General features: G+C 41.0%; 1 protein-coding gene across 10 annotated transcripts in view; it reads left to right on the top strand.

Annotated features, from left to right (window-relative positions):
* The first annotated feature begins 2557 nt into the window (after positions 1–2557).
* Reps1 (RALBP1 associated Eps domain containing 1) overlaps positions 2558–27316 on the top strand; it is a 61780-nt gene continuing 37021 nt past the window's right edge. For 5 of the 10 annotated variants that reach the window (XM_090338030.1, XM_090338031.1, XM_090338032.1 and 2 more), the window contains exons 1-8: positions 2558–3069; positions 18130–18253; positions 21266–21462; positions 21555–21708; positions 22957–23081; positions 23577–23739; positions 24028–24091; positions 26459–26613. In XM_090338030.1, coding sequence (XP_090194156.1) covers positions 2917–3069; positions 18130–18253; positions 21266–21462; positions 21555–21708; positions 22957–23081; positions 23577–23739; positions 24028–24091; positions 26459–26613 — 1135 coding nt within the window. In that variant the 5' untranslated portion in view covers positions 2558–2916. The remainder of the gene's footprint in view (positions 3070–18129; positions 18254–21265; positions 21463–21554; positions 21709–22956; positions 23082–23576; positions 23740–24027; positions 24092–26458; positions 26614–27316) is intronic. The other 5 variants (XM_090338034.1, XM_090338035.1, XM_090338036.1 and 2 more) reach the window with 2 other exon arrangements.

Raw genomic sequence — 27316 nt, forward strand, 5'->3', positions numbered from 1 at the left:
TTAATGACATCATTTCTGAGATATTAACTCATATTTACTTCAATTCCCCACAATGTGAAAAACAGTAATAGTAGTACCTATGGTTGGTATGAATGTTCCAATTACTATAAAGTTTTAGAATAATACTTGGTATATAGTAACTACTTGATAATTATTAGCTATTTAAGATATAAAGATACCTATCTTAGTGCTAGAGAGATTGCTCTAAAGAGTAGGGTTAAGCAGGGTGCCAGTGGCTCCTGCATGTAATTCTAGCTATGCAGGAGGCTGAGATCTGAGGATTGAGGTTCAATGCCAGTCCAGGCAGGGAAATCGGTGAGACTCATATCCACTTAACTACCAGAAAACTGGAAGTCTGGAAGTAGAACTGTTGCTCAAAGTTAGAGAGTGCTAGCCTTGAGGAGAAAAGCTGAGGGACAGGACCCAGACCCTAAATTCAAGCATTGTGACAGACAAAAAAAAAAAGTAAAACATAGTGGATCTATTTACTAATTTAGATCAGGGTCCAAAGAAGAAAGTCCTCTCTCTAAGTGGGTGAAATCTGTACAAGGACCTGATCTATGTGAGAGAAAAAAACCATGTGGAGAAGTCTGTGCAAAGAGTAGGTAAAGGGGGCTTGGAGTTGGGCCTAGTGGTAGAGTGCTTGTGTGAGGCCTAAATTAATTTTGAAGTTTGATGAACTTCAGTAAAGAGTTATTTCTAAGCAGTCTCCATTTTGTGAAGTTCTGAGAAATCTCCTAACTGCCTCTTGTCAGGAGAACTGTGAGATGCTCCCTCAGATGTTTACTCAGACAGCTAGCAAGGACTTTCAAAGGTAAGCTCTAGGACTGCAGCTGTGTCCCACAGCTAGCAAGGACATAAGACTAAAACGTCTGTGGGAAACCATAACATAAGAAATTGTAAAATGTCTCTATGTAAAAGTTAACCAAAACATGAGGCTGTGAGAATGAAAACTAAAACTTGTTTATTCTGTACTATAAAAGCTGTGCTAATTCTGTACTCCAGGCGTCACTGGTTTCTAAGGTGTGGAGGACCAAGCTCGAGCTTGCTAATAAACTGCTTTTTGTTGCTTGCATTGGTTGTAGACTCTGTTGGTCTTTCGGGGGATTGTGAACTTTGGGCACAACACTTGCCTAGCAACCATGAAGACCTTGGTTCCATCCCTTGGTACCACGTACATAGAAAAAGGGGAAAGTGGAAAGTGGTACTGTAGCTCAAGTGGTAGGGTTCTAGTCTTGAGAAAGCCCAAGGACAGTGCTCAGGCTCTGAGTTCAAGCCAAGACTGGCCAAAAAGAAAAAAAAGAGGTAAGGTAGCAAGAACAAAGGTCCTAGGGCAGAACAGAACAGAGCTGCACGGTCTGCAAGAAAGACAGAGCAAAAGATTAATCAAGCTGCTTCTTATTGGGCCTATGTTTTAAAAGCAAGAAGATAGTATCTACAACTGTAAATATATTAGCACTATATAGAAAGTCAATTAAAAAAATGAAAAGGACATTGAGTGGCATCCATAAAGATGATAAATATAGGTTTAGACAAGTTTGGTCAGGATATTGTGTCCAAACCCGGCACAGTAAATTTGCAGTTATAGTTTGCTGTTTGGGGCCATGGGTTTTCAGTGCTCTTTGAACGTTCGAATGAACAAATACAATGATTGTGAACCTGTAATAATGACCTTTTATAGGACATGTGTAGCATCAGCTCTTGGGGGAACAATACATAGTAAAACAAAATAGAAGGTCTGGGTCTGTTCAAGGCCTAGGCAGGTTTATAGAGAAGAAGATACAAATATGTAGGCTTCAGTTCCCAGTGACCAGATGACCTTGGAGAAAAGGAAACTGTTGTTCTCCTCCTCCCTCTTCCTCTCCCTTTCCTTCCCCCCTTCTCTCCCCCCCTCCCTTCAGCAAATTTTGTCTTTTCAGGTAAACACAGCTTGGAGCAAGGGTTCATTCTCCCCGTCCGTGCCTACAGGAAGAACGTTTCCAGGGCCTTTATTGTCCTGTAGAGCAGATACAATTTATTCTCAGCAACGTCTGGCAAGGGAAGGAATAAAAAAACCCACAAAAACAGCAAAGCTAGCATTGTAACCCGTGCAGAACTGCACTTGCAGAACCCGTGCAGAACTTGCTAATGCACTGGCATTAGCTCCAGAGGCCGCACGCAGTCCCCTTCGAGTGCGGCGGCTCTCCGCGCGGGGACCCCAGGTCCCCCCTTTTCCGGGGGGCGGGGAGGGAGCCCCGGGCTCCGGCCGCCAGGGGGCGCTGCGGCCCCGTCTCCCGGGAGCGGCCGAGCCGCCCGGTGGGTGTTTCTCTCTCCCTCTCGCGCTCTCTCTTCTCCCGGCCCCACATCCGGGTCTGGAGCGCGGCCGCCGCTGTCAGTGTCGGTGCGGGCGCGTCCGGGCCGGGCCCCGGGCTGCAGTAAATGGCGGCGGCAGGAGGCGGAGCGGCGGCCACGTTCTCCCGCGAGCCCCCGAAACTTTGCTAAGACTCGCCACCCGGACAACTTTCCGGGAAGTGCTGCCGCTTCGGGGTGGTGGTGTGGTGGCGGGGGGGCGTGGACGGAAGGGGAAGCCGAGGCGGGAAGCTCGGGGGCGGGAGGGCGGCGAGCGGCGGCGGCGCGCCGGGGCTCCCTCGAACCCGCGGCGGGGGCGGAGTCCGCCGGTGCCTCGCGGCCGCCGCGGCCCGCGTTCTCCTTCCCCGCGCGCCGCGCCACGCCGGGGCCGAGCGGGGCCCTGTCGGAGCCGGGGCCTTGCGGCGCTCGTGAGGCCGGGGCTCCGGGCAGTCGCGGGGGCAGCAGCGGCGGGGGGAGCGCGGACGGAGGAGGCCGGGTCGCACGGCCGGCCACGCGTCGTCCCCGCCGGGCCCCCCAGGCCGCGGGCCCCGGGTGTCGCGTGCGGGGCGGGGCGGCGCGGCGGCGAAGATGGAAGGCTTAACGCTGAGCGACGCGGAGCAGAAATACTACTCGGACCTCTTCTCCTACTGCGACATCGAGAGCACCAAGAAGGTGGTGGTCAACGGGCGGGTGCTCGAGCTGTTCCGGGCCGCGCAGCTGCCCAACGACGTGGTCCTGCAGGTAACTCCCGGGGTCGGCGGCGCGGGAGCGGCCGCGGGGATCCCGCCGGGGCCCGCAGGTGCCGGGGCGCCCGCCGGGGGGCGCACGGCCAGGGGAGGGGGGATTCGGCGAGGGCCGGGGTCGGGCCCCCTGCGGCGGTGGAGCGAGCCGGGGGGTGGGGGTCAGGGGTGGGGAGCGCTCAGGAACCGCAGCCCGAACCTCGATTCCCCACCCCCCTTCTGTATTTTTATTTTTATATTTTATTTTTTCAGCACTGGAAGAACAACTTCCCAGGAAGGGATCTTGGGTTCGTGTGTGTGTGTGTGTGTGTGTGTTTGAATTCAGATAGTGTATAAACTGTACCTAGCTCTTAGGTTCTTGTGTGTGTGTGTGTGTTTGAATCCAGATCGTATATATACTGTACCTAGCTCTTAGGGCTTCTGGGTGGGTAGTAAAGTTTAACTGATCTAGGATTATTTTTAATCCCTCAGTGAAGCAAGGAGACTCCATGAAGTGAGTTTTATAGATTTAGGATTCAAAGAAACAGGTTATGTTTATTTCTTTAAACTGTATTGTTATTTTAATGGAAGTTAAATTCTTAGGGAGATTAAGGAATTTGAGCTCCTGGCTCATTCCAGGTAGATAAGGACATAATTTGTAAGTAACTCAGCATGGGACAGCCTTTGAATGGACATCCAGTAAACTTGTGGAACTCGTGGATTAGGGTTGAGAGCAGGTGGTGATGAAATGTGCACTGTAGCTTCCATCTGGAGCCTTGGAAGGGCTAGCAGAGTAACTTCTGGCCTTCTTTATCATATCTTCTTACAGAGGCTTCCAAGCAGTTCATATCTGTTGTATGTGGTGAGCATTATTGTTACTGTAATGATTCAAAGCTACTATGAAACGCCTGTCTAAACTGCCTGTTGGGAGCACATTTAAACTTAGATCCTTATACTGATCCAAGCCAGGTATCTACGTTTCTCCAGAACATCATGCTCGTGCAAAGCATGATGGAAGCATTTTGGCACTTGGGTCTTTGACTCCAGTCTACTGTTGACTAGTGTCAGCAGGGACTGACTAGTCACTGATTAGCAGCATGACTTCTTCATTCATGAGTTCTGCATAGTCATCTGTAGATTCAAAGTCGGGGTCAGTGGCCCAGGAGGCTGAGATCTAAGGAACTGAGGAGTAGAAAGCACTTGAGACTCTCTTAAGTTACTGCCAAAATGCCAGAAGTGGTAGAATATTTAGTCTTGAGCACAAAAGCTTAGGGACAGCACTCAGACCCTGAGTTCAAGCTATAGGAGGAGCATCAAAGAAAAAGAAAGAAAGGAAGAAAGGAAAGAGTCAGTGTCTTTCGAACAGATGTTTTGTCAAGTAGAAAATTTCCATACACATTTCTGATGTAGTTACTTCACTTCAAGTATGACTAAACTGAGTAACAGCTATCTTGTATAGCTTTGTTTATTTTCTGTTGAACTCAGGGCATAGCACTCTTACTTGGCTTTTTCCACTCAAGGTGATGTTGTTACTTGAGCCCCGCCTACACCTTTTTGGGGGGGAAGAGTTAATTGGAGCTAAGAATCTTGCAAACTTTTCTGCCAGGCTGGCTTTTAACCTTAGTCCTCAGACTTCAGTCTCCTGAGTAGCTAGGATAACAGGTGTGAGCCACCACTGCATGGCTTTACACTGCATTTTTCAAATCATGGGAGGAAACCGTGAGTGTCTTAGGTACCAGTAAAGGACAAGTAGGAGGCCCAAATTTATGATGCCAAAAAAGGGACAAATAATATATGTTTTAGGCTTTTGGTCACATATAATCTCTGTTGTATATTTGTTGTTTTTATGACCCTTTAAAAATAGGAAATCCAACAACCTGGCCCCAGCTGGTGGTTCATGCCTGTAACCTTACTGTAGAGCTTGAGATAGTTTGAAGCCAGTCGGGGCAGGAAAGTCCATGAGACTTAGTTCCTCTTAAACCAACCAACAACAAAAAGGCAGAAGTAGAGATGTGGTTCTAATGGTTGAACACCAGCCTTGAGCAAAAAAAGGTTCTGAGTTCAAGCCCCTAGTACTGGAATGGGGCGGGGAGGAGGAAAACCATTTTTAGCTCTCCTAGGATCATATAAAACATTATAATTTTTTAATTTGCAGACTTTGTTAAATATGAAATGGTGGAACTGTGGTTACCACCTTCATGATGTTGAAATACAACTTAAAAATATGTTTGGGAATGATTCTGCTTTTTTTTTTTGTGGGAATGACAAAATATACCTTTAGGTCAGCAAGGCAGGAAGAGTTGAAATTAACTTGTTTTTAATGGTACAGGAAGACTTTAGTATATTACATATTACTAATGAAGACATTAGCATTCGTTACTCTTTACTTGAAATATGTTTATTCAAATTGAAGTTTTTATGTTTTGCTTGGTTTTTTTTAACATTCAAAATAAATATTGTGTGTGTATATGAAGAGCTGCAAGTTAGAAACTGTAGGAAGTCCCTGAAGCAGGATGCAGAATGTGAATGACAGAGGAAGTGCTGAGTATTGTGTGGGAGACCAACAGAGGGATGAGCAGGGAAGGCTTTGTCACTGAGTTCTGGTAGACTTTAAGTTGGAGTGGAGATAAGAGAGGGCAGGGGAGGGATGAAAAAGGCTTCTAGGCTAGACGAAGGAGAAATAACATGGCCAAAGAGTAGTAGATAATAGGTTTAACCGGGGCTAAAAAGTGTTGTTTGGGAAAGAGCAGAACATAACTCTGGAGGGAGGTCATGTTACAGGAGACTAAACAACAGGAAGATTTCCTGTGTCTTTCAAAAGGCAGTAGAGACTCATGGAAAATTTTTGATTTTGGGTAGAGGAGAGAGTAGAGCCAAGGAAAGAAGGCTCTTACACAGGTCTGGAATGGGTGCACGTGATTGGCACCTAAACCAGTGGTGGCAGTAGAATAGAAAAGGACTAGAGAGGTATATTTGAAGGACTGCTGTGTAGCCACTTCATGAAGTGCCTTTCTGGATAATGTTTAATTGGGGCCAATTCTCAAGGCTCGGTGGGAGCTTTGATCTGATTGTGAAGGGAACTTAAGAGAAATGACTCACAAAGGCAGAGGAGGCCTATGTGAGGGCCACAGCAGTGAAGGAGAATGTAACTGGAGGCTAATTAAAGATGGGGATGTTTTTTTTTCCGAAGGTGTGAGAAAGTGGGTCAGTGACACACACAAAAAAACAGGAGGTGAGAAGGACAATAGACAACATGATTTTTGTACCCCTAGGGACATTTGACAGAATCTAAGACACTTTTGGTGTAGAATGCTGTTGAGAAGTGATAGAATTAATAGGTACTGCTGAGCATTCTGTAGAATACAGGACAGCTCCTCATGATTAACAATTATCTAACCTGAATGTTAATATTGACAGGATTGAGAAACCCCCTCCAGGATTCTGGTGGTGGCAGTGGCAATAAACAAGTCTAGAGCTACAAGAATAATGTGAGAGTAAACTTGCGGGGTTTGGATTACTTGGCAGTGTCTTAAGAGTTGGGTAAAGACTACTTACTATTAGTTCCACTCACAACTGGAAAAGAAGACCTGAATTTTCTTTTTCTTTTTTTTAAAAAAAAGGCTATGATAAGTTTGATTTCAGGCATTTTGGGTGGCAGTGCACATTCTAGGAGACGATTGCACACATAATGGAATTGTGTCCCATGAAGGTTCAGCAAAGTTTAGTTATTGGAGTCTCTTCCTATGAGTTTCTCACCTAATATTGGAGGCAGGGCCAGATGGCATCTCACACAGTGTGACATGAGTGATCTAAGTTTTCAGCATTTGTGAACAAAACTCAGGAGACAGTTGAATCATTTGGAGAAACAAGACTCAGAGATGTAGGAGGAAGGAGCTCGCTGGCATTTACTGAGCACCTAGTATGTTTCTTTTTACCAAGGAAATAATTTTCATGCAAGACTGCATTTGATCCCTGCAACAGCCCTGTGAAGTGGGCATTATTCTTATTAAGCAGAAACTTGATAGAGAAGTTAAATAACTTGTTTATGAGCAGTGAATAACCCTTCCTTGCCACTTCCTTGCTCTTTCTTCACTCCACTGTTTACATCAGTCATTTATTTATATTTCCTTTGTAGAGTAGGGATTTTCGGTTGATTTTGAGCTATATATGGATTTTCTTTTTTGCAATATTAGAGTTCTTTTCCTAATGACATCTTGAAAGATAGCCAGTTCAGACTGAGGTAGATTCTTATACTGGTTTCAGACACAAACACTTTTAAATTACTAGAATTATCAGGCTTTGTTTTTTTGGTTTTTTTGGTATTCAGGTGTGAACTCACCGAGTCAGTCACTGGGCATTTGAGTCCTTTTTGGTTATTTTTTGAGATAAGGTCTCACCTTTTGCTGTGGTTGGGATGACAGTGGGGGTCATCTTGCCCATTCTTTTCTACTGAGATGTCTCACAAACTTGCTTTTTTTTCTTGGGGGGGCGGAGGGTGTCGGGTGCAGGTAGAGAGGTGGGTCAGTCTGACCTGAAATCACAATCCTGATTGCTGCCTTTTGAGTAGCTAGAATTGCAGGCATGTCTGGCTTAGACATCATAAAATACATTCATTATGTATTTCTTATTTTCGGGGGGAGGGGAGACAGGGTCTAACTAGCCGAGGTTTGAAATTTATGTGAATTACACTTGTTTGGAATAACAGAGTAAAACCTATCTTGAGTTTGCGTGTTTTTAAAAACAGCATGAGTACACAAAATGCTTGTCCAGTCCACATAGGACTGGACTAAGGGAGAAAAATCTGGCTCATGGAATTTAATCGTGCTAAAGTTTACTGTTAATGGCTGAGCAAGAAAATATTGTAGGTTACAAATCAACTTTTTCAGAAGTAATTTTAAAGGTGTGGAAGGTGTATTATTTGCCATATTAGCTAGTATGGCAGCTTTCACTCCCCCTCAAACCTCCCCCTAATCAGTTCTGGGGCTTGAATTCCGGGCCTGGGTGTTGTCCCTGAGCTCTTTAGCTCAAGGAGAGTGCTCTACCACTTGAGCCACAGTGCCACTTCTGGTTTTCTAATGGTTAATCAGAATCTCACAGACTTGAGTGCCCGGGCTAGCTTTGAGCCTTGATCCTCAGATCTCAACCTCCTGAGTAGCTGGGATTGCAGGCATGAGCCTTCAGCACTGGCTAGCTTTCACTTTTTAAAAGACCTCTATTTTAAGAAATGCCTTACAACTTACAGACTTTGAATGTGTCACGGCTGGATGAAAGGTCCTAGTACTACCTGTTCTTTCAGTGAAGTTCACAAGCAATGTACCCTGTTAATGAGGCTGGAAATCTTTAGGTCATTGTGTTGAGCAGTATCTTGGTAAAATATTTGAGATACAAACATAAATTTAATGGGGGAGAAGTAACAGCAATAAAATAGAAACCATTTTGTATTTCTCTGGAAATTTGTTCAAGTCAATTACAAGATTTGTTTACCAGTGATAACTTTGTTGTTGTTATTGTTAGACTTGAACTCTGGATCTGATCCCTAAGTTCAACTTTTTAGCAAATGGCCAAAGACTTTTTCCAAAATGGTATGCTATGTAAAGTGTGTAAGGATTTCAGTTTTTCTACAATACAAAGACCAGGTATCATCAGTCTTTTTCATTGTAGCCATTGCAGCGCATGTGTGGCAGTTTAATTTGTGTTACTATGGTTTAATTTGTATTTCCCTCATGACTAATGATATGAAACTTCTTTTCCTGTTCTTATTAGTCATTCATATTGTCATCTTTGATGAAAAAATTGACTTTGCCCATTTTGTTTTGTTCCTTTAAAATTAGAGTAAAATTTATTTATATCGTCTACATTAACCAACTTTATTAGGTTTATAAAAGGTAAAATCTCTGCGTCCCTTTTACTTTTTCAATTCACTAAGCAAAGGAGTTATACTAGTCCATGTAAAAGCAGACCCCAAATGGTCACATCACACACGCTGTGAGGTTTTTAAATTTCTGACAAGGGATAGGGGGAAATTCTACTCTCTGCAAGGAAATCCTCTTAAGCTTCAGTGAACCACCAGCATGTAAAACCCATAAAACTTCAGCCAACCATCTCTAGCCAGTCTGGTCTCCCTCCAGAAGAGTTCTTTGCTGGTTTACCCTGTAGTTGATTTATGTCTTCATATTCTAGATGCCTGACTATAGCAACAACAGTGCAGAGAAATTTCTGCTTAAACACCTTTACTACTTTCTTTTTATCATAATCATTAGCAATCCCTTGGATAGTAGTGGAAAGGATTTCCTTGCCATTCCTCTGTTGCTTTCTTATATAAATACAATATTTAGTGCCAGCAGAAAGCAGTTCACCATCCTTACTTGCATCAGCAAAGTGGCTGAAGAATGGAGGTTTTCCAAACTGGACATACTATATGATTTCTTTCATAGAATTTCTTATATAGAAGGGGTAAATAGGTGCTGGTGACTCACATCTGTAATTTTAGCTACTCAGTGAGATCTGAGAATCATAGTGTAAAGCCAGCCCCTTCTATGAGATACTCTAACTACCTGAAAGCCAGAAGTAGAGCTGTGGCTCTACTTGAGTACAAAAGCCCCAGGACGGTCACACACTCACGCACACAAAAATAAAAAGAAAAGAGGAAAGCTGGGCGTCGTGGCTGATGCCTGTAATCCTAGCTACTCAGGAAGCTGAGATCTGAGGATCAAGGTTCAAAGCTAGCCAGAACACAAAAGGACCTGAGACTCTTATCTCTAATCTCTAGAAAACAGGAAGTGGAGTTTGGCTCCAGGGTAGGGCGGTAGCCTTGAGCTAAAGAGCTCAGTGACTGCACCCCGGTGGAGTTCAAGCCACATGACCCACAGTAAATAAATAAATAAGGAAGAACTGAATGAAGCCGCATCTACTACATAAAAGAAAATGAAACCCCTTGGTTATCTCATATTGTTACACTATCTCACTTTGTTACCTGATATATCAGATATATTTGTATTTGGTTATCTGAAATTGGATAGGGAATGGGGAAAACAAGATGAGGGGTGGGGGAGGGGGGAAGGGAAATGGGGACCATGACATGTGAAAGGGTATCAATGTGTGGAAATTAAGACACCATTTATCTGGCAAATATCATGTAACCCTTCTATGAATTACAATAAAAAATATATATATAAAAATTCACAAATAAAAAAAGAAAATGAAACCTATATGAAAGGAAACATCAGAAGCACCAAAGTTCATCACCTACTTTTAATTCTCACTGGCCATATGTCTTAAAGAACTAACTTGATCATTTTCCTCTTGTGCTAGTTATTATAGCATTATGGGCTTAGATTTTTCTCTTTAAATCCCTCAAAGAATATAAAGAAACCAACTCACATGTAAAAATAGTAAGCCACTAATCACATGTTGTGGGCTACTTTCTTAGGGGAGCTGCCACCCTACACAAGAACACCCATTTAAGTAAAAAATCCTAACAATTCGATCCGATAACTACTTGTGCTAAAGTGATCTGTTTAAGGCCACAAAACAACCTAAAGTCAGGACATACATTTGGTTTTCCTCATACCAACCTCTTTTTTTCCCCCTAGCCTTGTCAAAATATTTAGTAAAAATTCTCCAAATACTAAAACTAATTTTGAAATAACCTTGTAAGGGAGAAAGGGAATAAAAAGGAACCATAGGAAGAAGGACTCCAATTATCGTGACATAAATTTTGAAGAAAAACAAAATTTAACAGAACATGACATTACCTGAAGCATTAACTAAGCCTTCTATCATGAACATACAGATTTCAACCATCTACAAGGAAATGTCTGATTAAGACGTGTTTATTTATTTATTGGGGGAGGATGGGAGCATGGCCTAGTGGTACAGTGCTTGCCTAGCATGTCTGAAGACCCAGGTTAGATTCCTCAGTACCACATACACAGAAAAAGCCAGAAGTGGTGTTGTGCTCAAGTGGTAGTGATAGATGTTCTGTCTTTGAGAAAGCCCAAGAATAGGGCTCAGGCCCTGAGTTCAAGCCCAAGGACTAGCAAAAAATAAAAATAAAAAGATTTTTTTTGTAGCTTCTTACAATCCAAGAAATTAAAATAATACACCTATTATATTAAACCTAACATTTTTATCAAGTTTATAACTGTTGGTGCATAAACGAGGTTTTGTTCTTCTACTTAAAAGTCATCACTGGTAGGTACTGGTGGCTCATGCCACCCTAATCCTAGCTACTCAGGAGTCTGAGATCTGAGGATTGCAGTTCAAAACCAGCCAGGGCACTAAAGCTCTAAAGAGTGTGAGACCCTTATCTCTAGTTAACCACCAGAAAACCGGAAGTGATGCTGTGGCTCAAGGACTAGGACAGTAGCCTTGAGCTGAAGAGCTCAGGGACAGGGCCCAGGCCCAGAGTCCAAACCCCATGACCAACGGAAAAAAAAATGTTGAACCTAAATTACTTAGAAAGCAGCAGAGCCACTCTTTGAAATCTACCCAAAAGAAATGAAAAAACATGTAATGAAGGGTTGTTTTTTTTTTTTTTTTTGTAAATATGTGTACTAGCATTATATTCACAATAGTAAGAATTGGAAAATAGTCCATGCAACCAGCAAGAATAAATAAAACATGGTTCACCCATCGATTAGAATATTTGCAACAAAAAGGGACAAATTGCTACAGACAGGGATGAATGTCTCTGGTGCCTGTTATAGTGCATTCATAGGAAGTGTTTGGCAAAGGCAATTGTGTAGAGAGAGTAGATTCAGTAGGCATAACTGAGGCTAAGGCAAAGGCAGGAGAAAGCATCTAGAAGAAAATATCTAAGGACCTTCCTGCCTTGGCTGACTTGGAATCACTATTCTTAGATCTCAGCCTCCTGAGTAGCTGAGACTATGGGCATGTATAAGTTTCTCTGTAGACAGGTAATATAGTTAAGGAAACAGTCTGTAGCGTTTCCCATAATTTAGTTAACTTGCAAAGGAAAAACATAGTGTTTTCATTAAATGAGAAGCGGAACTTTTCAACTCTTGAGTAATCATGCCTGTCCAGCCTTATAAGCTCCTGCCAACTCACCCCCACATCTCAGTCTTGGTTCTGATTTTTCTCCTAACATGGACTTTGTATTCCAACCCAGAAAATCTGTGTTGTTTGTTGCATACAGCTTACTTGTTCTTCATTAGTTCTTTTTCATCCTGTTGCTTTACTCATCTATTTATTCCACCCTACTTTTTTTGTGTGTTATGTGCATGTGCTGGGGCTGGGGCTTGAATTTTGTACCTGAGCTCTTCTCAAGCTTTTTCACTCAAGGCTAATGGTCTACCATTGGAGCCACTGCTCCACTTCCAGCCTTTTGATGATTAATTGGAGATAAAAGTCCCATAGACTTGGAAGTAGCCCTATGGCTTAAGTGATCCAGCACTAGCCTTAAGCTGAAGAAGAGCTCAGGGATAGAGCCTAGGTCCAGAGTTCAAGTCCCAGCAATGGGGGAAAAAATTAGTCCTATAGACTTTCCTACCTAGTCAGGCTTCAAACCTCAGTCCTCAGATCTGAGCCTCTTGAGTAACTGACTGGAGTTACAACTACTGTGAGCTACTGGCACCCAACTCCTCCCAACTTTTAAAGAAGTTTGAACTTTTGTAGGCTTTGGCAATATGCCCTATAGAACTCTGTTCTCACTCTGAAACTTGGTTTGGTCTCTTACTCAGTCTTACTTTGTATATATATGCTTTGTGTATATATGCTTAAACTCCTAAAGCCTAGCTGCTACCACAGAATTTTTTTGTTTTTCTTTTCTCGAGGCTAGAGCTCTACTACTTGAGCCAGAGCTCTGCTTCTGGCTTTTTGGTAGTTATCTGGGGTTGAGAGTTTCATGGATTTGTCTGCACAGACTAGGTTCAAGCTGTCACCTTCAGATCTCCACCTGCTGAGTAGCTAGGATTGATAGGTGTGACACTCCAGTGTCTAGCTCTACTCATTTTTTTCTCCATTTATACTGATATATGCTGCTGCTTATGCCATTGCTCAGCTGCTTCTCCCCCATATTTACATCCCAGCAATATGGGAAACACGATGAATAAAAATTCAGATTATTTCATTTTGTTAGGCAGGAACACATTTGTAGTCTAGGAACTCATTCTTTGGACTAAACTGCCTTGAACTCACCATCCTCCTGCCTCAGCTTCCCTATTGGGAAATTCCAGGCTCTAAAAATCAGATATCTTACATGACCTCAGGAAGCAAAAGTGCAAAGTAGGTGTTTAAGAAACAATTTTGGAAAAGCCAGTTGCTTAGTCTGACAATTGCTGTTTATCCACAGACATGACTGGGGTGACTGACGAGTTTAGGCAATTCTGGGCTCCTTACCGAGAAATGGAAATGGGGATGTGTTGAACTTTGCAGCCTTAGATGTCCTACAACCCAGCAGCACCGTGTGCTCTTCCCCCACCCCAATCAACATTCTAAGCATGAGGAGAGAAAGAGGCAGTAGGAACAAGAACAAATAGCACTGCATTCTCTCAACTTGCTGACACACATTGCCAGTTTTTTCTTGACTCTTTCATAATTTTTTTTTTAAATAGCAGAATGACCTTAAGAAGTTTTAAAGAAAGCAAAACTACGAATTGTGACAATTAAAAAAAAAAATGAACTGTGGGTGAATCTGGTTATCTATCTCAGTAGCACAAACTTTGATTTGTAAAATATAATGAAGTACACACCTGTTGTAGAGTTCAGAATACACTTGGAAGTGAGAGTGCAGTCACATGGTTGGTATGGCACAGCTCAGGGAGTTGTGGACCACCACAATCTGAGACTTAACTATTTGTCCTGTTTCACAGGAAGCCTCACATGAATAGCAGAAATTTCAGTTGTTCAAGCTTTGAAATTTGAGATCCATTGTGCATTCTGCTTGCTTTCAGAAAGCTAATGGTATAATGGCTGGAGGAAGGGGCTTTATGGTTAGATTTTCTCTTTACTAACTAGTTTTGATAAGAGATAGACTTCTTTTGCCCCCAGTCATATAACACTTGATTCTGGAATGAATCTAGACCTAGTGTTTCTCACCTAACAAATGACAAAAATAGAATTGTCATAGTTACTAATTGTATTGTGTCCTGGTTATTTTCAACAGTGTTCCTTTTTGTTTTCAGTGTTACTCATTTGACCCTGCACTTCCATCTGCCTTCTTATTTCTCTGTTTCTAGTTTACTGCTGAATAACAAATGACACATATTTCTTCTGGCCTACCCTGAACCTTGCAACCCTGCAGAAGCATTAGGCACGAGTAATTTAACTTTTGTATACTGTTCTCTACCTCCCCCCCAACCCCTTTTATTCTTAAAAATTCACATTTATCCTGTTATCAAAATCTGAGAAATGTTTTTCCTAGGTCCCACTCTGTTTCACCACTTGCCTTCAAGTAAAGACTAGAAAACATTTGAGTGGATGTTATCTTTCCTTTGTGTTCATCCTGGTGGTAAAGAAATATATTTACTAAGTTAATATAGTGTTCATAAACTGCTTTGTTAACTGACAACTCCTTTGTAAACTACTTGAAGATAATTTAAAAAATAAATTAGATACAAAAAACAGTAAAAAAAAATTTAGCGTTCAAATTGTCTTTGTGCTCTGTTGTTCTGGGTCAGTTTTGATTCCTATTTTTCTTTTCTTTTTTTTTTTTTGCCAGTCCTGGGCTTGAGCTCAGGGCCTGAGCACTGTCCTTGGACTTTCTCAAGGCTAGAGCTCTACCACTTGAGCCTCAGCACCACTTCCGGCTTTTTTCTATGTATGTGGTACCGAGGAATCGAACCCGGGTCTTCGTGCATGCTAGGCAAGCACTTTAACCACTAGGCCAAACTCCCGGCCAGATTCCTATTTTTCTTGATCCAGCCTACAGAGTTTTTGAGATTCTTCTTAGGAAAGTCTCAGCTGATCATTCTTCTCTTATTGTTCCCCGTTTGATCAATTTTTTGCCAAACTGCTGTAGCAGACTCCTAAATCTTAGTGGCTTCTGTTATTACTGAAGAATAGATAAGTGGTTTAAAATTATGTGACACTAGAAATGTTCAGCTAACATATGATTGGCATTCAGAGCTCTCACTAGCTAGCTCCAGTTTACTTCCTAGTAAGCAAGTACTAAGTACTTGGGGCCTTAACTTTTTTAGAAGATTATACTTCTTGGGATTGAAGACCATCTTAATTTTTTTAATGGGTCATGGGGCTTGAATTTGGTCTGGGTGCTGTCCCTGAACTCTTCAGCTCAAGGCTACCACCCTACCCTTGAGCCAAGCCCCACTTCCCATTTTTTGGAGGTTAATTGGAGATGAGTGCTTTTTGCTGGGCTGGCATAGAGAAGCTCAGGGACAGAGCTTAGGCCCAGAGTTCAAGGCCCAGGATTGACAAAGATAAAAAATTTTAAAATCCCTTACGCTGGGGCCGGGAGTTTGGCCTAGTGGTAAAGTGCTTGCCTATCATGCACGAAGATCTGGGTTCGATTCCTGGGTACCACATACGTAGAAAAAAGCCAGAAGTGGTGCTGAGGCTCAAGTGGTAGAGCTCTAGCCTTGAGAAAATCCAAGGACAGTGCTCAGGCCCTGAGCTCAAGCCCAGGACTGGCACCACCACCCCCCCCCCAAAAAAAAAAATCTTCAGTTTGTTATCATGTAGCATATCTATACTCCTAGCTCTTAGAAAGTAGAGGCAGGATGGCTGTAATGTTAAGGCACTGTCAGCCTGGACTGCATAGCAGGCCCTGTGTCAATGGAATTGATAATTCACAAACTTAATTTAAAAAGGAATGAGAAAGGTCTTAAGATGGGTCAGATGGAAAGATGTAACTTTAATAGTCAAATATAGATTAGACTGATGTTGTAAGAGAAGAATGCAAAAAAAAAAAAACCCAAACAAAAACAAAAACACTGTGGAGGTAGGGCCTAGTCGTAGAGTGCTTGACTAGCATTCATGAAGACCAGGGTTCGATTCCTTGGTATCATGTACATAAAAAGCCAGAAGTAAGGGCTAGGAGTTTGGCCTAGTAATAGAGTGCTTGCCTAGCATGTACAAAGACCTGGGTTCGATTCCTTGGTACCACATACTTAGAAAAAAGCCAGAAGTGTTACTGTGCTAAAGTGCTAAAGAGGTAGAGCGCAAACCCAGGAATAGCCAAAAAAAAAAAAAAAAAAAAAAGCCAGAAGTGGTGCTGTGGCTCAAGTAGTAGAGCTCCAGCCTTGAGAATGCCCAAGGATAGTGCTCAGGCCCTGAGTTCAAGGCCCAAGACTGGCCAAAAAAAAAAAAAAAAAAAGCCTGCATAGCCTGCAAGGCATTCATGCCTTTGTCAACTACTTTCTCTTTCTATAATTCTCTTAATGACTGAACTGGCCACTTTAAATTCCTTTGCTCTTTTTAGAAGTACAGGCCCTTTAGTGGAAGAATCAGGAATTTTTTCCACCAGTGCTGATCAGTCAACAAACATGGTTTTTGTTGGGGTTATATTGTTTATTTGAGAGGTGCTTTTTTTTTTTTTTTAAATAGCAGTTCTGTAAATACTTTTCTTGAGGCTTACTACCACATATTAAATGTACCTTACCTTTTTTGAATGTTAGAAATAATAAACAGGCTGGGCGCTGTGGTTCACGCCTATAATCACACTTGATCAAACCTCGATCACGCCTGGATCAAGGTTCAAAACTAGCCCTGGTACAAAAGGAAGGACCTGAGACTCTTATCTCCAATAACCTCTAGAAAATGGGAAGTGAGGCTTGGCTCAAGAGTAGGCTGGTAGCCTTGAGGCTAAATTGCTCAGAGACAATGCCCAGGCCCTCGGATAGGGCAGTAGCCTTGATCTAAACAGCTAATGGACAGTGACCAGGCCGAGTTCAAGCCCCATTACTGAAAGAAAGAGAGAGAGAGAGAGAATTTTGCATTATTGGAAAAGAAGTGACAAAGATAGAGAGTGTATAATATGGAAATGGTTTAATATGGAAATGGTTTAATGGTTTAATATGGAATGGTTTAATATGGAAATGGTATAATATAGAAATGGGTGCCAATGCTCATGACTATAACACTAGCTTTCGTCACAGCCCACCCTGGCAGGAAAGTCCATGAGGCTTACCTTCAATTAACCACCAGAAAACACAGAAGTGACACTGTGGTTCAAAGTGGTAGAGCACTAGCCTGGAGCAAAAGAACTCAGGGATAGTGCCCAGGCCCTGAGTTCAAACCCCACAACTGACCCTCCTCCTCAAAAAAAGAGATGAATATGAAATGACTGTATGGTATAAATCTGTTCACATTTTAAAGTTATTATTTAATCTCATCTGAAGTCCTCTTTTTTGAAAGTAGCCAGTATATTGGTACTTAGAGAATTAGAAGGATTGTTGCATACTGTTGAAAGTATACATGCCTAAAACAAAAAATTTTGATGTTTTAAAGAAAAATAGTACAGGCATATTAAATGCAATTAGGAAAATGCTCTATAACAAAACAGCAAGGTAGAATTTTGAAAGTGCCCAACTTTGAGTTTTTATGCTTAAGATTATATATCCACTTACTGTATCTTCATCATTTTCTCATATTGTATCATTTAACTACTATTGATTTATAGAGTAAGATGGCACAGCTATATACATAAAGATTATGAAAAAGAATATGGTTTATTCCTAAGGAAAAAGTTTTTTTAAATGAAATTAGTTGGTACAGCATGGCATTGGTGGCTCCCTTGTGTCATCCTAGCTAACCAGTAGGTTGAGACTCACTGATCACAATTTGAAGACTCCTGTCTCCAGCTAACCATTTCAAAGCTAGAAGTGAGCTGTGGCTTAAGTGGTAGAATGCTGGCCTTGAGCAAGAACAGCTCAGGGATAGTTTCTAGGCCCAGGATTGTGTGCATTTTTATAGAGAATGATAATCTTATGAAATCAATGCCTTTTCATTTTCAAACATACGAACATGAAGCTTGAAGAATTGGTTGAGAGTGTTATATTTTAGGTATGCATTAGTTGCAGTTAAAAACAATCCAATAACAGCTTATCTTTTAACAGAAAGTTTTTGTCATAAATCTTAACATTAACATTGTGTTCTTCTGTAGATAATGGAGCTTTGTGGTGCAACAAGACTTGGTTATTTTGGAAGAAGTCAGTTCTATATTGCTTTGAAACTTGTAGCTGTTGCCCAATCTGGTTTCCCATTAAGAGTGGAAAGTATAAATACAGGTAAATATATAATAGATTAGTAGTAAATAAAAATAGTACTCTTATTACACATAAAGACAATCAAACTTTGTAGTCTGATACTGTAATGGCATATGTAATATTGAAATGTCATGACTTTATTCTTATTTGTGTTTCACATTTGAGATTAGAAAATTGTGTATTTTATGCCTCTTATGGCATAGAATATATACATCATACCTATTTGATGATACAATATATGGCAGTTTTTAAGAATTCAATAAAAATTGTCTAAAGGGAATTGAGAAGAATGATTTATCAAGGTAAGTAGTAAATTATAGTAACCACCATCATGTATAGCTTTCTTGTTTTCTTTTCTAATGGGATAACTTTTTTTTTTTTTTTTTTTTTGCCAGTCCTGGGCTTGGGCTCAGGGCTTGAGCACTGTCCTTGGACTTTCTCAAGGCTAGCACTTGAGCCTCAGCACCACTTCCAGCTTTTAGCTATGTATGTGGGGTACCAAGGAATCGAACCCGGGTCTTCGTGCATGCTAGGCAAGTACTCTACCACTAGGCCAAACTCCCGGCCCCTCTAATAGGATAACTTTATACTTTGCAATCTTCTGTTTAGGAAAATATGAAGGCTCTGTTTTATATTAGAAAGTAGTAGCAAAAACCTTCTGGCTTTTAACCTCAGTCCTCAGATCTCAGCCTCCTGAGTAGCTAGGATTACAGGCATGAGGCACCATGCCCAGCTTTAGCAAACACTTTCTTATTGATAAGGATGATATTAAAATAATGGGAGATATAGAAACAAAAGCCATATAATGAGTGATTGTTGTCCTTAATGTACTATGTTATCTCTCATCTCTTTTACTGTCCCTTGGTTATCTCATATTGTTACAGTATTTCACCTTGTTATTTGATATATTGTATATGTGCTTGATGGGTTATTTGAAATTGGATAGGGAAAGGGGGGGAAACAATATGAGCGGCGGGGGGGTGGGGGTAGGGAGGGAAATGGGGACCATGACATGAGAAAGGGTATCAATGTATATGAAGTAATGTAATGCACCTTCTATCTGGTGAATATAATGTAACCCTTCTATTAATTACAATAAAAATATATGAAAAAAATAAAATATTGGGAGATTGAGATATAGGAGCTGATGCCTCACACCTGAAAGAGGCTGAGAGATCTGAGGATTACTGTTCACAGTGCCCAGGCAGTGAAGTCCAGGAGACTTGTATTTCCAATTAACTAGCAAAAGTAATAGAGTCCCAGCCTTGATCAAAAAAGCCAAGCAAGCCAGATGCTGGTAGATGACTATAATCCTAGATATTCAGGAGGCAGAGATCTGAGGATCATGGTTCAAAGCCAGCCCAGGCAGGAACGTCTGTGAGACTTATCTCCAATAACCTACTCAGAAAAAGTCTGAAGTGGTGCAGTGGCTCGAGTGGAAACATACTAGCCTTGAACAAAATAAGCCCAGAGATTATACCTAGGCCCAAAGTTGAAGCCCCAGGACTGGCACCAAAAAAAGTGTTAAGTGAGAATGTAAGACCTTGAGTTCAAGCCCCAGTACCAGCATGATTGATAGATAGATAGATAGATAGGAAAATATTGGGAGATTGAAACCTAGCTACAGATATCTGATCACTTTACAAGTGTCACCTCAGATAATTTTCAGTTATTGGAAGGTTTGATATGAAAGAAGGCAAATACTTAAAGGCTTAAATTTCTAGTATTCAACTGCTTTCACAGAGAAAAGGAGAAAGAGAAAGCCTAGGTTTTCTGTAGTACCAGAATGTTTATATTGTTAAATCTTGCTCACTTTTTTTTCTGTATCAGCTAGGTTTAAATTAGGTACCCCTGGATTATTATTATTGTTTTAGTACTAAGAGTTTGCATTCTTTTTAAATAATTGTCTACTAAGGTTGTCCTTCTGTACCATTATGTATTTATTTATATAGAAGTTCATTATGTAATCATGTGGTGGATGAAAGTGCACGTCCTCTGAAAATAATTGTCAGCTTTATTCTAGTCTAAAAATATGAGCTGTGTTGGGGCCGGGAGTATGGCCTAATGGTAGTCTAGCATGCACAAAGCCCTGGGTTCGATTCCTAGGTCCCACATATACAGAAAAAAAGCTAGAAGTAGTGCGATGGTTCAAGTGGTAGAGTGCTAGCCTTGAGGAAAGCCCAAGAACAGTGCTTAGGCCCTGAGTTCAAGCCCCGGACTGGCAAAAAATGTGTGTGTGTGTGTGTGTGTGTGTGTGTGTGTGTGTGTGTGTGTGTATGTAACCCAGCTCAAACCCAGGACTGGCAAAAACAAAAACAAAAAAACCTACATTAAGGTAGTCTCAAACTTCGTGATATAATCTGTTATGGCATCATTTCATGCCTATTAATTTGAAATAGGTAACATGGTGCTGTACGTGAATGAGAGTATAGACAAGTTTATTGATTCTATTGGAAAAAACAACTGCTTTAATAAAATTGTACGTGGATTTTGACCGAGAATGATAACCTAATGATAAAGTCAATGCCATTTTTTTCAAATGTATAGAAACATGAAACTTGAGAAAGAAACTGGTTATCATTTGAGTGTGTCATACATTAAATAGGCAGAAGTTTACAAACTAACAGCTTTTTTTTCTTAGCAGAAAATTCTTGCCATAAACCTTAGTGTTAACACTGTGTTCTATACCTAGAAATACAGAATCAAAATCTAGCCTTTAGGCACGTGATACTAGTAGCAGTCTGGGCTGTGGTGTCTGATCCGTCTGGGCTTAGGTCCGGTTGCTGCCAGTGTGACCTTGGCAGTCGGTCCCAGGCTCAGTTTATCCATCTATAAGTAAGATTTTTGCAGGACTAATGTGATTATGAGATGAATATGAAGCAATAGGTAATAGGGCCTAATAGTTTAGTTCTTAACAGTTAAAAAAAAAATTGAACATCTTCAACTCAAAAATCTGACAAACTCTTAAGATCCAAACAAGTTTCCATGTATTTTGAATAAGAAATACTCAACCTGTAATTATCTTTGTAATAGTAAAGGATCTTCCTCTGCCAAGATTTGTTGCTTCGAAAAATGAACAAGAATCTCGCCATGCCACTTCACATTCTTCAGATTCTGAAAATCCAGGGTCTTATTCTGGTGTGATTCCCCCTCCACCTGGCAGGGGGCAGGTGAAAAAGGGGTCCACAAGCCATGATACGGTTCAGCCTCGCACAGCTGCAGATCAGCAGGTAATCACGTCCCTATGAACGCTACCTGCTGATGTCAAACACTTACTGGACTTAATGATTAAGATGTCTCTTTGAAATAATATTCTTTCTAGGAGCCTGTGTCTCCAGTGGTGTCCCCACAGGAGTCCCCACCCACTTCTCCACACACATGGAGGAAGCACAGCCGCCATCCAAGTGGAGGGAACAGCGAGAGGCCTTTTACAGCACCTGGGCCATTTTGGTCTCCTTTTGCTGAAGCACAGTCAGGTGTGTAGAGATCCTGTAGAAGTACCAGTTCTTTAAGTTTGTGAATTGAAGAAAAGTTGACAGCCCTTTACATTGCTTCTAAGACAGTTCAGATGCCAGTTTTGAACTTTTTTAAGATTCATTACTTTGACAAGTAATAATGCATCTTGTGTTTTTATGACATTTGGACAAAGGTTTACAGATACCATATTGCCTGATGGTAGAACAAATAATTTCTCCCTAGAACATTGAACATATATATGTTTTAGTATTAGCAAAAAAAAGTGTAAAATATACCTAAAAAGAGTTAAATGAAGTATAGTTTTGTTTTTCGTTTGTTGTTGGGGGTTTTTTTTTTTTTTTGAGAGTCTTGAGACTCTCAATGCTAGTGCTCTACAACTTGAGCCACAGCACCACTTCTGGCCTTTTCTGTGCATGTGATACCAAGGAATTGAACCCAGGGCTTGTGCGTGCAAGGCAAGCACTGTACCACTAGGCTACACTCCTGGCCCTGAAGTATAGTTTTAGCTGAACAGAAAAGACTCCATTTTGGAGATAGCTTGCTTCCTTTTCTTTTCTTTCCTTCCCCTCCCCTCCCCTCCCCTCCCCTCCCCTCCCCTCCCCTCCCTCCCTCCCTCCCTCCCTCCCTTCCTCCCTTCCTTCCTTCCTTCGATTCATCAGTCGGTGGGACTTGGAACTCTGGGCCTGGACGTTGGCCCTGAGCTCTTCAGCTCAAGGCTGCCACCCTGCCCCTTGAGCCACACCACCACTTCTGGTTTTCAGTCTTTAGTGCTTGGGCTCGTTTTGAACTGAGATCCTTAGATTTCAGCCTCCTGAGTAGCTAGGATTACAGGCATGAGCCACCATGCCCAGCTGATGACTATTTCTTGAGAGTTCAAATTTGGGGAAAACTCCAGAAGTATTTCAAAATATGTGTTTGATAATTTATTGCATTCTTAAATAAAAACTGTTAACTAGACTAGGCGTGAGATCTCAGGAGGCTGAGATCTGAGGATCAAGGTTCAAAACCCGCCTGAGCACTAAAGACTTTGAGACTCTTATCCCCAATTAACTACCAGAAAACTGGAAGAGACCCTGTGGATCCAGGGGTAAGGCAATAGCCTTGAGCTGAGAGCCCAGGGATGGTACCCAGACCCAGAGTTAAGCCCCATGACCAGAAAAAAAAAAACAAACCACCACCAACAACAAAAAATTGGTAACCTTATTTTTCTCCTAAAATTTGGGTGTGCTCATTCATTCTTTTTGTAGGGTCTTCTACTGGTGATACGGTATGGTCCGGGCATTCTCCACCTCCACCTCAAGAAAACTGGGTCAGTTTTGCAGATACTCCACCAACCAGTGCTCTTTTAACCATGCATCCTGCTTCTGTCCAGGTGTGACATTTTATTGGTATTGCATTTTTATTTGCTTCATTCAGTGTATTGCTGCAGTCATTGTTTCTATATTTTGCTGTTGCATATTTTAGTTCATTATTTAAAAAAAAAATCCAGAACCTCTGCTCTATTTTATTTTCAAGACTTTTATCACTAAAATGCTTTATTGCATTTTTTAGCTGATTTTATTTCTTTCTAATCCCCTAGTGAAGTTTGAAAGGTTTCTGCATCAGGGAATGTATTTGCTTGGCTTTCTTAGCACACTTTTTCATAACTTTCTGTTGCTTACATAATTGCTATCATTCTACATGTTTATATAATCATTGTGCAAAAACATATTCAATAGCCTGACTGGAACAAATATGTGGTTTGTTAATGACTTCTTACATTTTAAATGTCCACACAAAAGTAAATTTTACTTGCAAGGAAAAATATAGCAATCGTGGTCCTTATAATCATATAGATAGATACTGAGGAAAAAATGTTTCATTGCAGGACCAGACAACAGTTCGAACTGTAGCCTCAGCTACAACTGCCAATGAAATACGTAGGCAATCCAGTAGTTATGATGATCCCTGGAAAATAACAGATGAACAAAGACAGTATTATGTAAATCAGTTTAAAACCATTCAGCCTGATCTAAACGGATTTATTCCAGGTGAGTTGTTGAAAACAGAAATTCTTCTAGCTGGGACAGGACTAAGTCTCAACTTCATAATATCAAAGACATTGATTGTTTTATTGGTCCTAAATTTTAACTGTAAAAGGTTATAAATTCTTAAATTATTTGTCCAAAAAAAGTTGAAAATCACTGGGGAACAAAACTGATGATATGATAAGGTTACTCTTCACAGTGAAAAAAAGAAAGCAAGCCTCTTATCTTGTAATCTGTTCTTGGATCTGTGTTTTCAGAGTAATATTAAACAATACTGTTTTAATATTTCAGGATCTGCAGCTAAGGAATTTTTTACAAAATCAAAACTTCCTATTCTTGAACTTTCTCATATTTGGTAAGTGTGGTATAAATCATTAGTTGGTTAATATGCATTGCTTCAAGGCATTTCCAACATGTATATTTTAAATCCTTAAAGAATAAACTACAGGTGAACAAATGTAGCAGTGGTACTCACTAGACACTATGTTGAAAATGCATCATACAACTTGTAGGGAAAATCATACAACGAGGGAAAAACTGAAAGGGAGTGAGGAGTCCAAAATAAATATACTTCATGTGGGCCTGGTAGCTCACACCTATAATCCTAGCTACTCAGGAGGCTGAGATGTGAGGATCTCAGTTCAAAGCCAGCTGGTACACTAAAGAACCTGGTACTCATCTCCAGTCAATCACTAGAAAACACAGTAGTGCTGTGACTCAAATGGTAGGGTGGTAGCCTTGAGCTGTAGACCTCAGGGACAGCGCCCATGCCCCAGAGTTCAATCCCCATGACCCACAAAATAAATTCTCAAAATACCTTATAGCCTTTTTTTTTTTGGCGGGGGTGGGGTGAGGGGGTGGGTTGGGGGGAGCCTGAGGACTGTCCCTTTTGCTCAGTGTTAGTACTCTTACCATTTTGAGCCATAGCACCACTTTTAGTTCTCTAGTAGAGTCTCATACACTTCTCTACCCAGGCTGGCTTTGAACTGCAGTTCTTAGATCTCAGCCTCTTGAGCAGCTAAGATGGCAGGCACATGCTATTAACACCAGCAGCTTAGCCTTTAAACTACTAATACACTTTGTAGAGAAGTACTCTGTAAACTAAAATTCAGCAAAAACAGCTGATGTAGCTGTTTCTGTTTGCTAGTATATTGCAAACATTTTTTGTTTATTTCTTGGTCTTTATCAAGTTTAGTAAGTTCTATAAGTAGCCATACATGTAAGAACAATAATTACCATCTCTGTTAGTTATAGACTAAGACTCTCAAGGTAGTTGGCACACTGTTGAAATAGACTGTTGGAACACAAATAATGGTCTCAAACTACTTTGTGTTTATGTGTATGCAGAAACGTGTGCATGTGTATGTGTTTATGTGCACACATACACCAGTACTGAGGTTTGACCTCTGGTCTGGCTACTATTCGTGAGCTCTTTTGGTCAAGGCCAGCATTGATCCACAGCTGCGCTTTTTTTTTTTTTTTTTTTCTTTCCATTCACAGGCTGGCTTTAAACCACCATCCTCCAGTCTGAGCCTCCTGAATAGCTAGAATCATAGGCATAAATCATCAGTATCCAGCACAAACTACTTTTAAAGAGAAATTATATAAACATTTCGACTTTATATCAATATACTTCTCTATATTCTAAGTTATTTTGCGAATAGGTTTTTAGAACCATAGAGTACTATAACAGGAGGTAGGTAGATAATGTGGAAAAATGAAGGGCTAGCAATAAAGTGGCATGTGTTAAACTTTGATAATAATGAAGGCAAAATTTTAACTAATTTTTATGATTATATTACAAAGCTTAGATCAAAACTAAACTGAAATACATAGAGACTATAGGTCATATATATGATGAGTTTAGTTTGAGGGGCAGTTATTCAGTATTTTGTTGTGAGAATTTCAGTTTATCAGTGTTGAAATGTGCCATGAACCATACAGGTACTCATTATCTAGATTGTATTGTTAACGTTTTGACGTGTGTGTGTGTGTGTGTGTGTGTGTGTGTGTGTGTGTGTGTGTATTTTTTTATTTTTTATTTTTTGCTAGTCCCAGGGCTTGAACTCAATGCTAGAGCACTGTCCTTGGGCTTTCTCCAGGCTAGCACCCTACCATTTAAGCCACAAGACTATTTCTGGCTTTTTCTATGTATGTGGAACCAAGGAATCAAACCCGGGTCTTCATATATGTAGGCAAGCGCTCTGTGTCAGGGCCCCCGGCCCTGACATGTTTTTTTTTGTTGTTGTTGTTGATGTTGTTGGTTGGTGGTGGTGGTGGTGGTTTTTTGGGTTTTTTTGGGGGGGGGGGTGGTCAAGGGACTTGAGCTCTGGCCTAGGCTCTATCCCTGAGCTCTTCAGCTCAAGGCTACCACCCTACCCCTGGGCCTGGGTGTTGTCCTTGAGCTCTTCAGCTCTAGGCTACACCGAGACTCCACTTCCCATTTTCTAGAGGTTAGTTGGAGATTAGAATCTCAGGTCCTTTTGTGCCTGGGCTGGCTTTGAATCTTGATCCTCAGATCTCAGCCTCCTGAGTAGATAGAATTACAGGTATGAGCAACTGCACCTGGCAGCATGTATGTTTTATTACACCTCTTTCCATCTGTGGAATTAAAAAAAATACTTTATATTTTCTTGGGAAAAGCATTTCTTTATTCTCTTTTTGAAAAGTAAAGGAATCTAATGCAGAATGAAGTTATATTTATAATGAGTTTATCTTCTAGGGAACTCTCAGACTTTGATAAAGATGGTGCATTGACACTGGATGAGTTCTGTGCTGCTTTCCATCTGGTGGTTGCTAGGAAGAATGGCTATGACTTACCAGAAAAGCTTCCTGAAAGCTTAATGCCTAAACTGATTGATTTGGAAGATTCAGCAGGTAAGATTCAGAGCCAAAAGGAACTGATTGCATATGTTGATAAACTTAATTCTTGATTCTGAAAAAGAAAATCAAGATAGACATTAAAACAGCCTAAAACTGTGGTCTGATGTTTCATGCCTATAATACATCTCCAGAAAAATCTACATCTACCAAAAAATTCCAGAAGTGGAGTATGGGTCAAGTGATAGAGCAATACTCTAGATAGAAAAAGCTCATGGATAGTAGCCAGGCCTGGAGTTAAAGCCCTGCTTCCCCTCCCCCCCCCAAAAAATATTGGTTTAATAGCTTAGACATTTCATCAAGAACACGTAGATTTGCTTTTAGAAAGGTAAGTGGAAAGAGTCTGAGCTAATAGTATGCTTTTAAAAAGAGATAAAGAGGCCCGCAGACTAACCTAGTTAGTTACTCAGGAGGCTGAGATTTGAGGTCACAGTTCAGATCCAGCCCAGACAGGAAAGTCTGTGAGACTCTTACCTCCAATTAACCCCCAAAAGGCCAAAACTGGATTGTGGCGCAAGTAGTTGAGGGCTTGAGCAAAAAAGGCCCAGGACAGTACTCAGGCTCTGATTTCAAGCCTTAGGACCAATAGAAAAGGGATAGGATAAAGGATATATATTTTTTGTTTTACTCTTGTGACATGCTAATATTTGAGCATTCCACAGGGTATTTTTCTGCCTTATCGACTGAAATAATGTAACTA

Source organism: Megascapheus bottae, chromosome 8, assembly GCF_031878675.1.
Source record: "Megascapheus bottae isolate mThoBot1 chromosome 8, mThoBot2.hap1, whole genome shotgun sequence".
Lineage (NCBI taxonomy): Eukaryota > Metazoa > Chordata > Mammalia > Rodentia > Geomyidae > Megascapheus > Megascapheus bottae.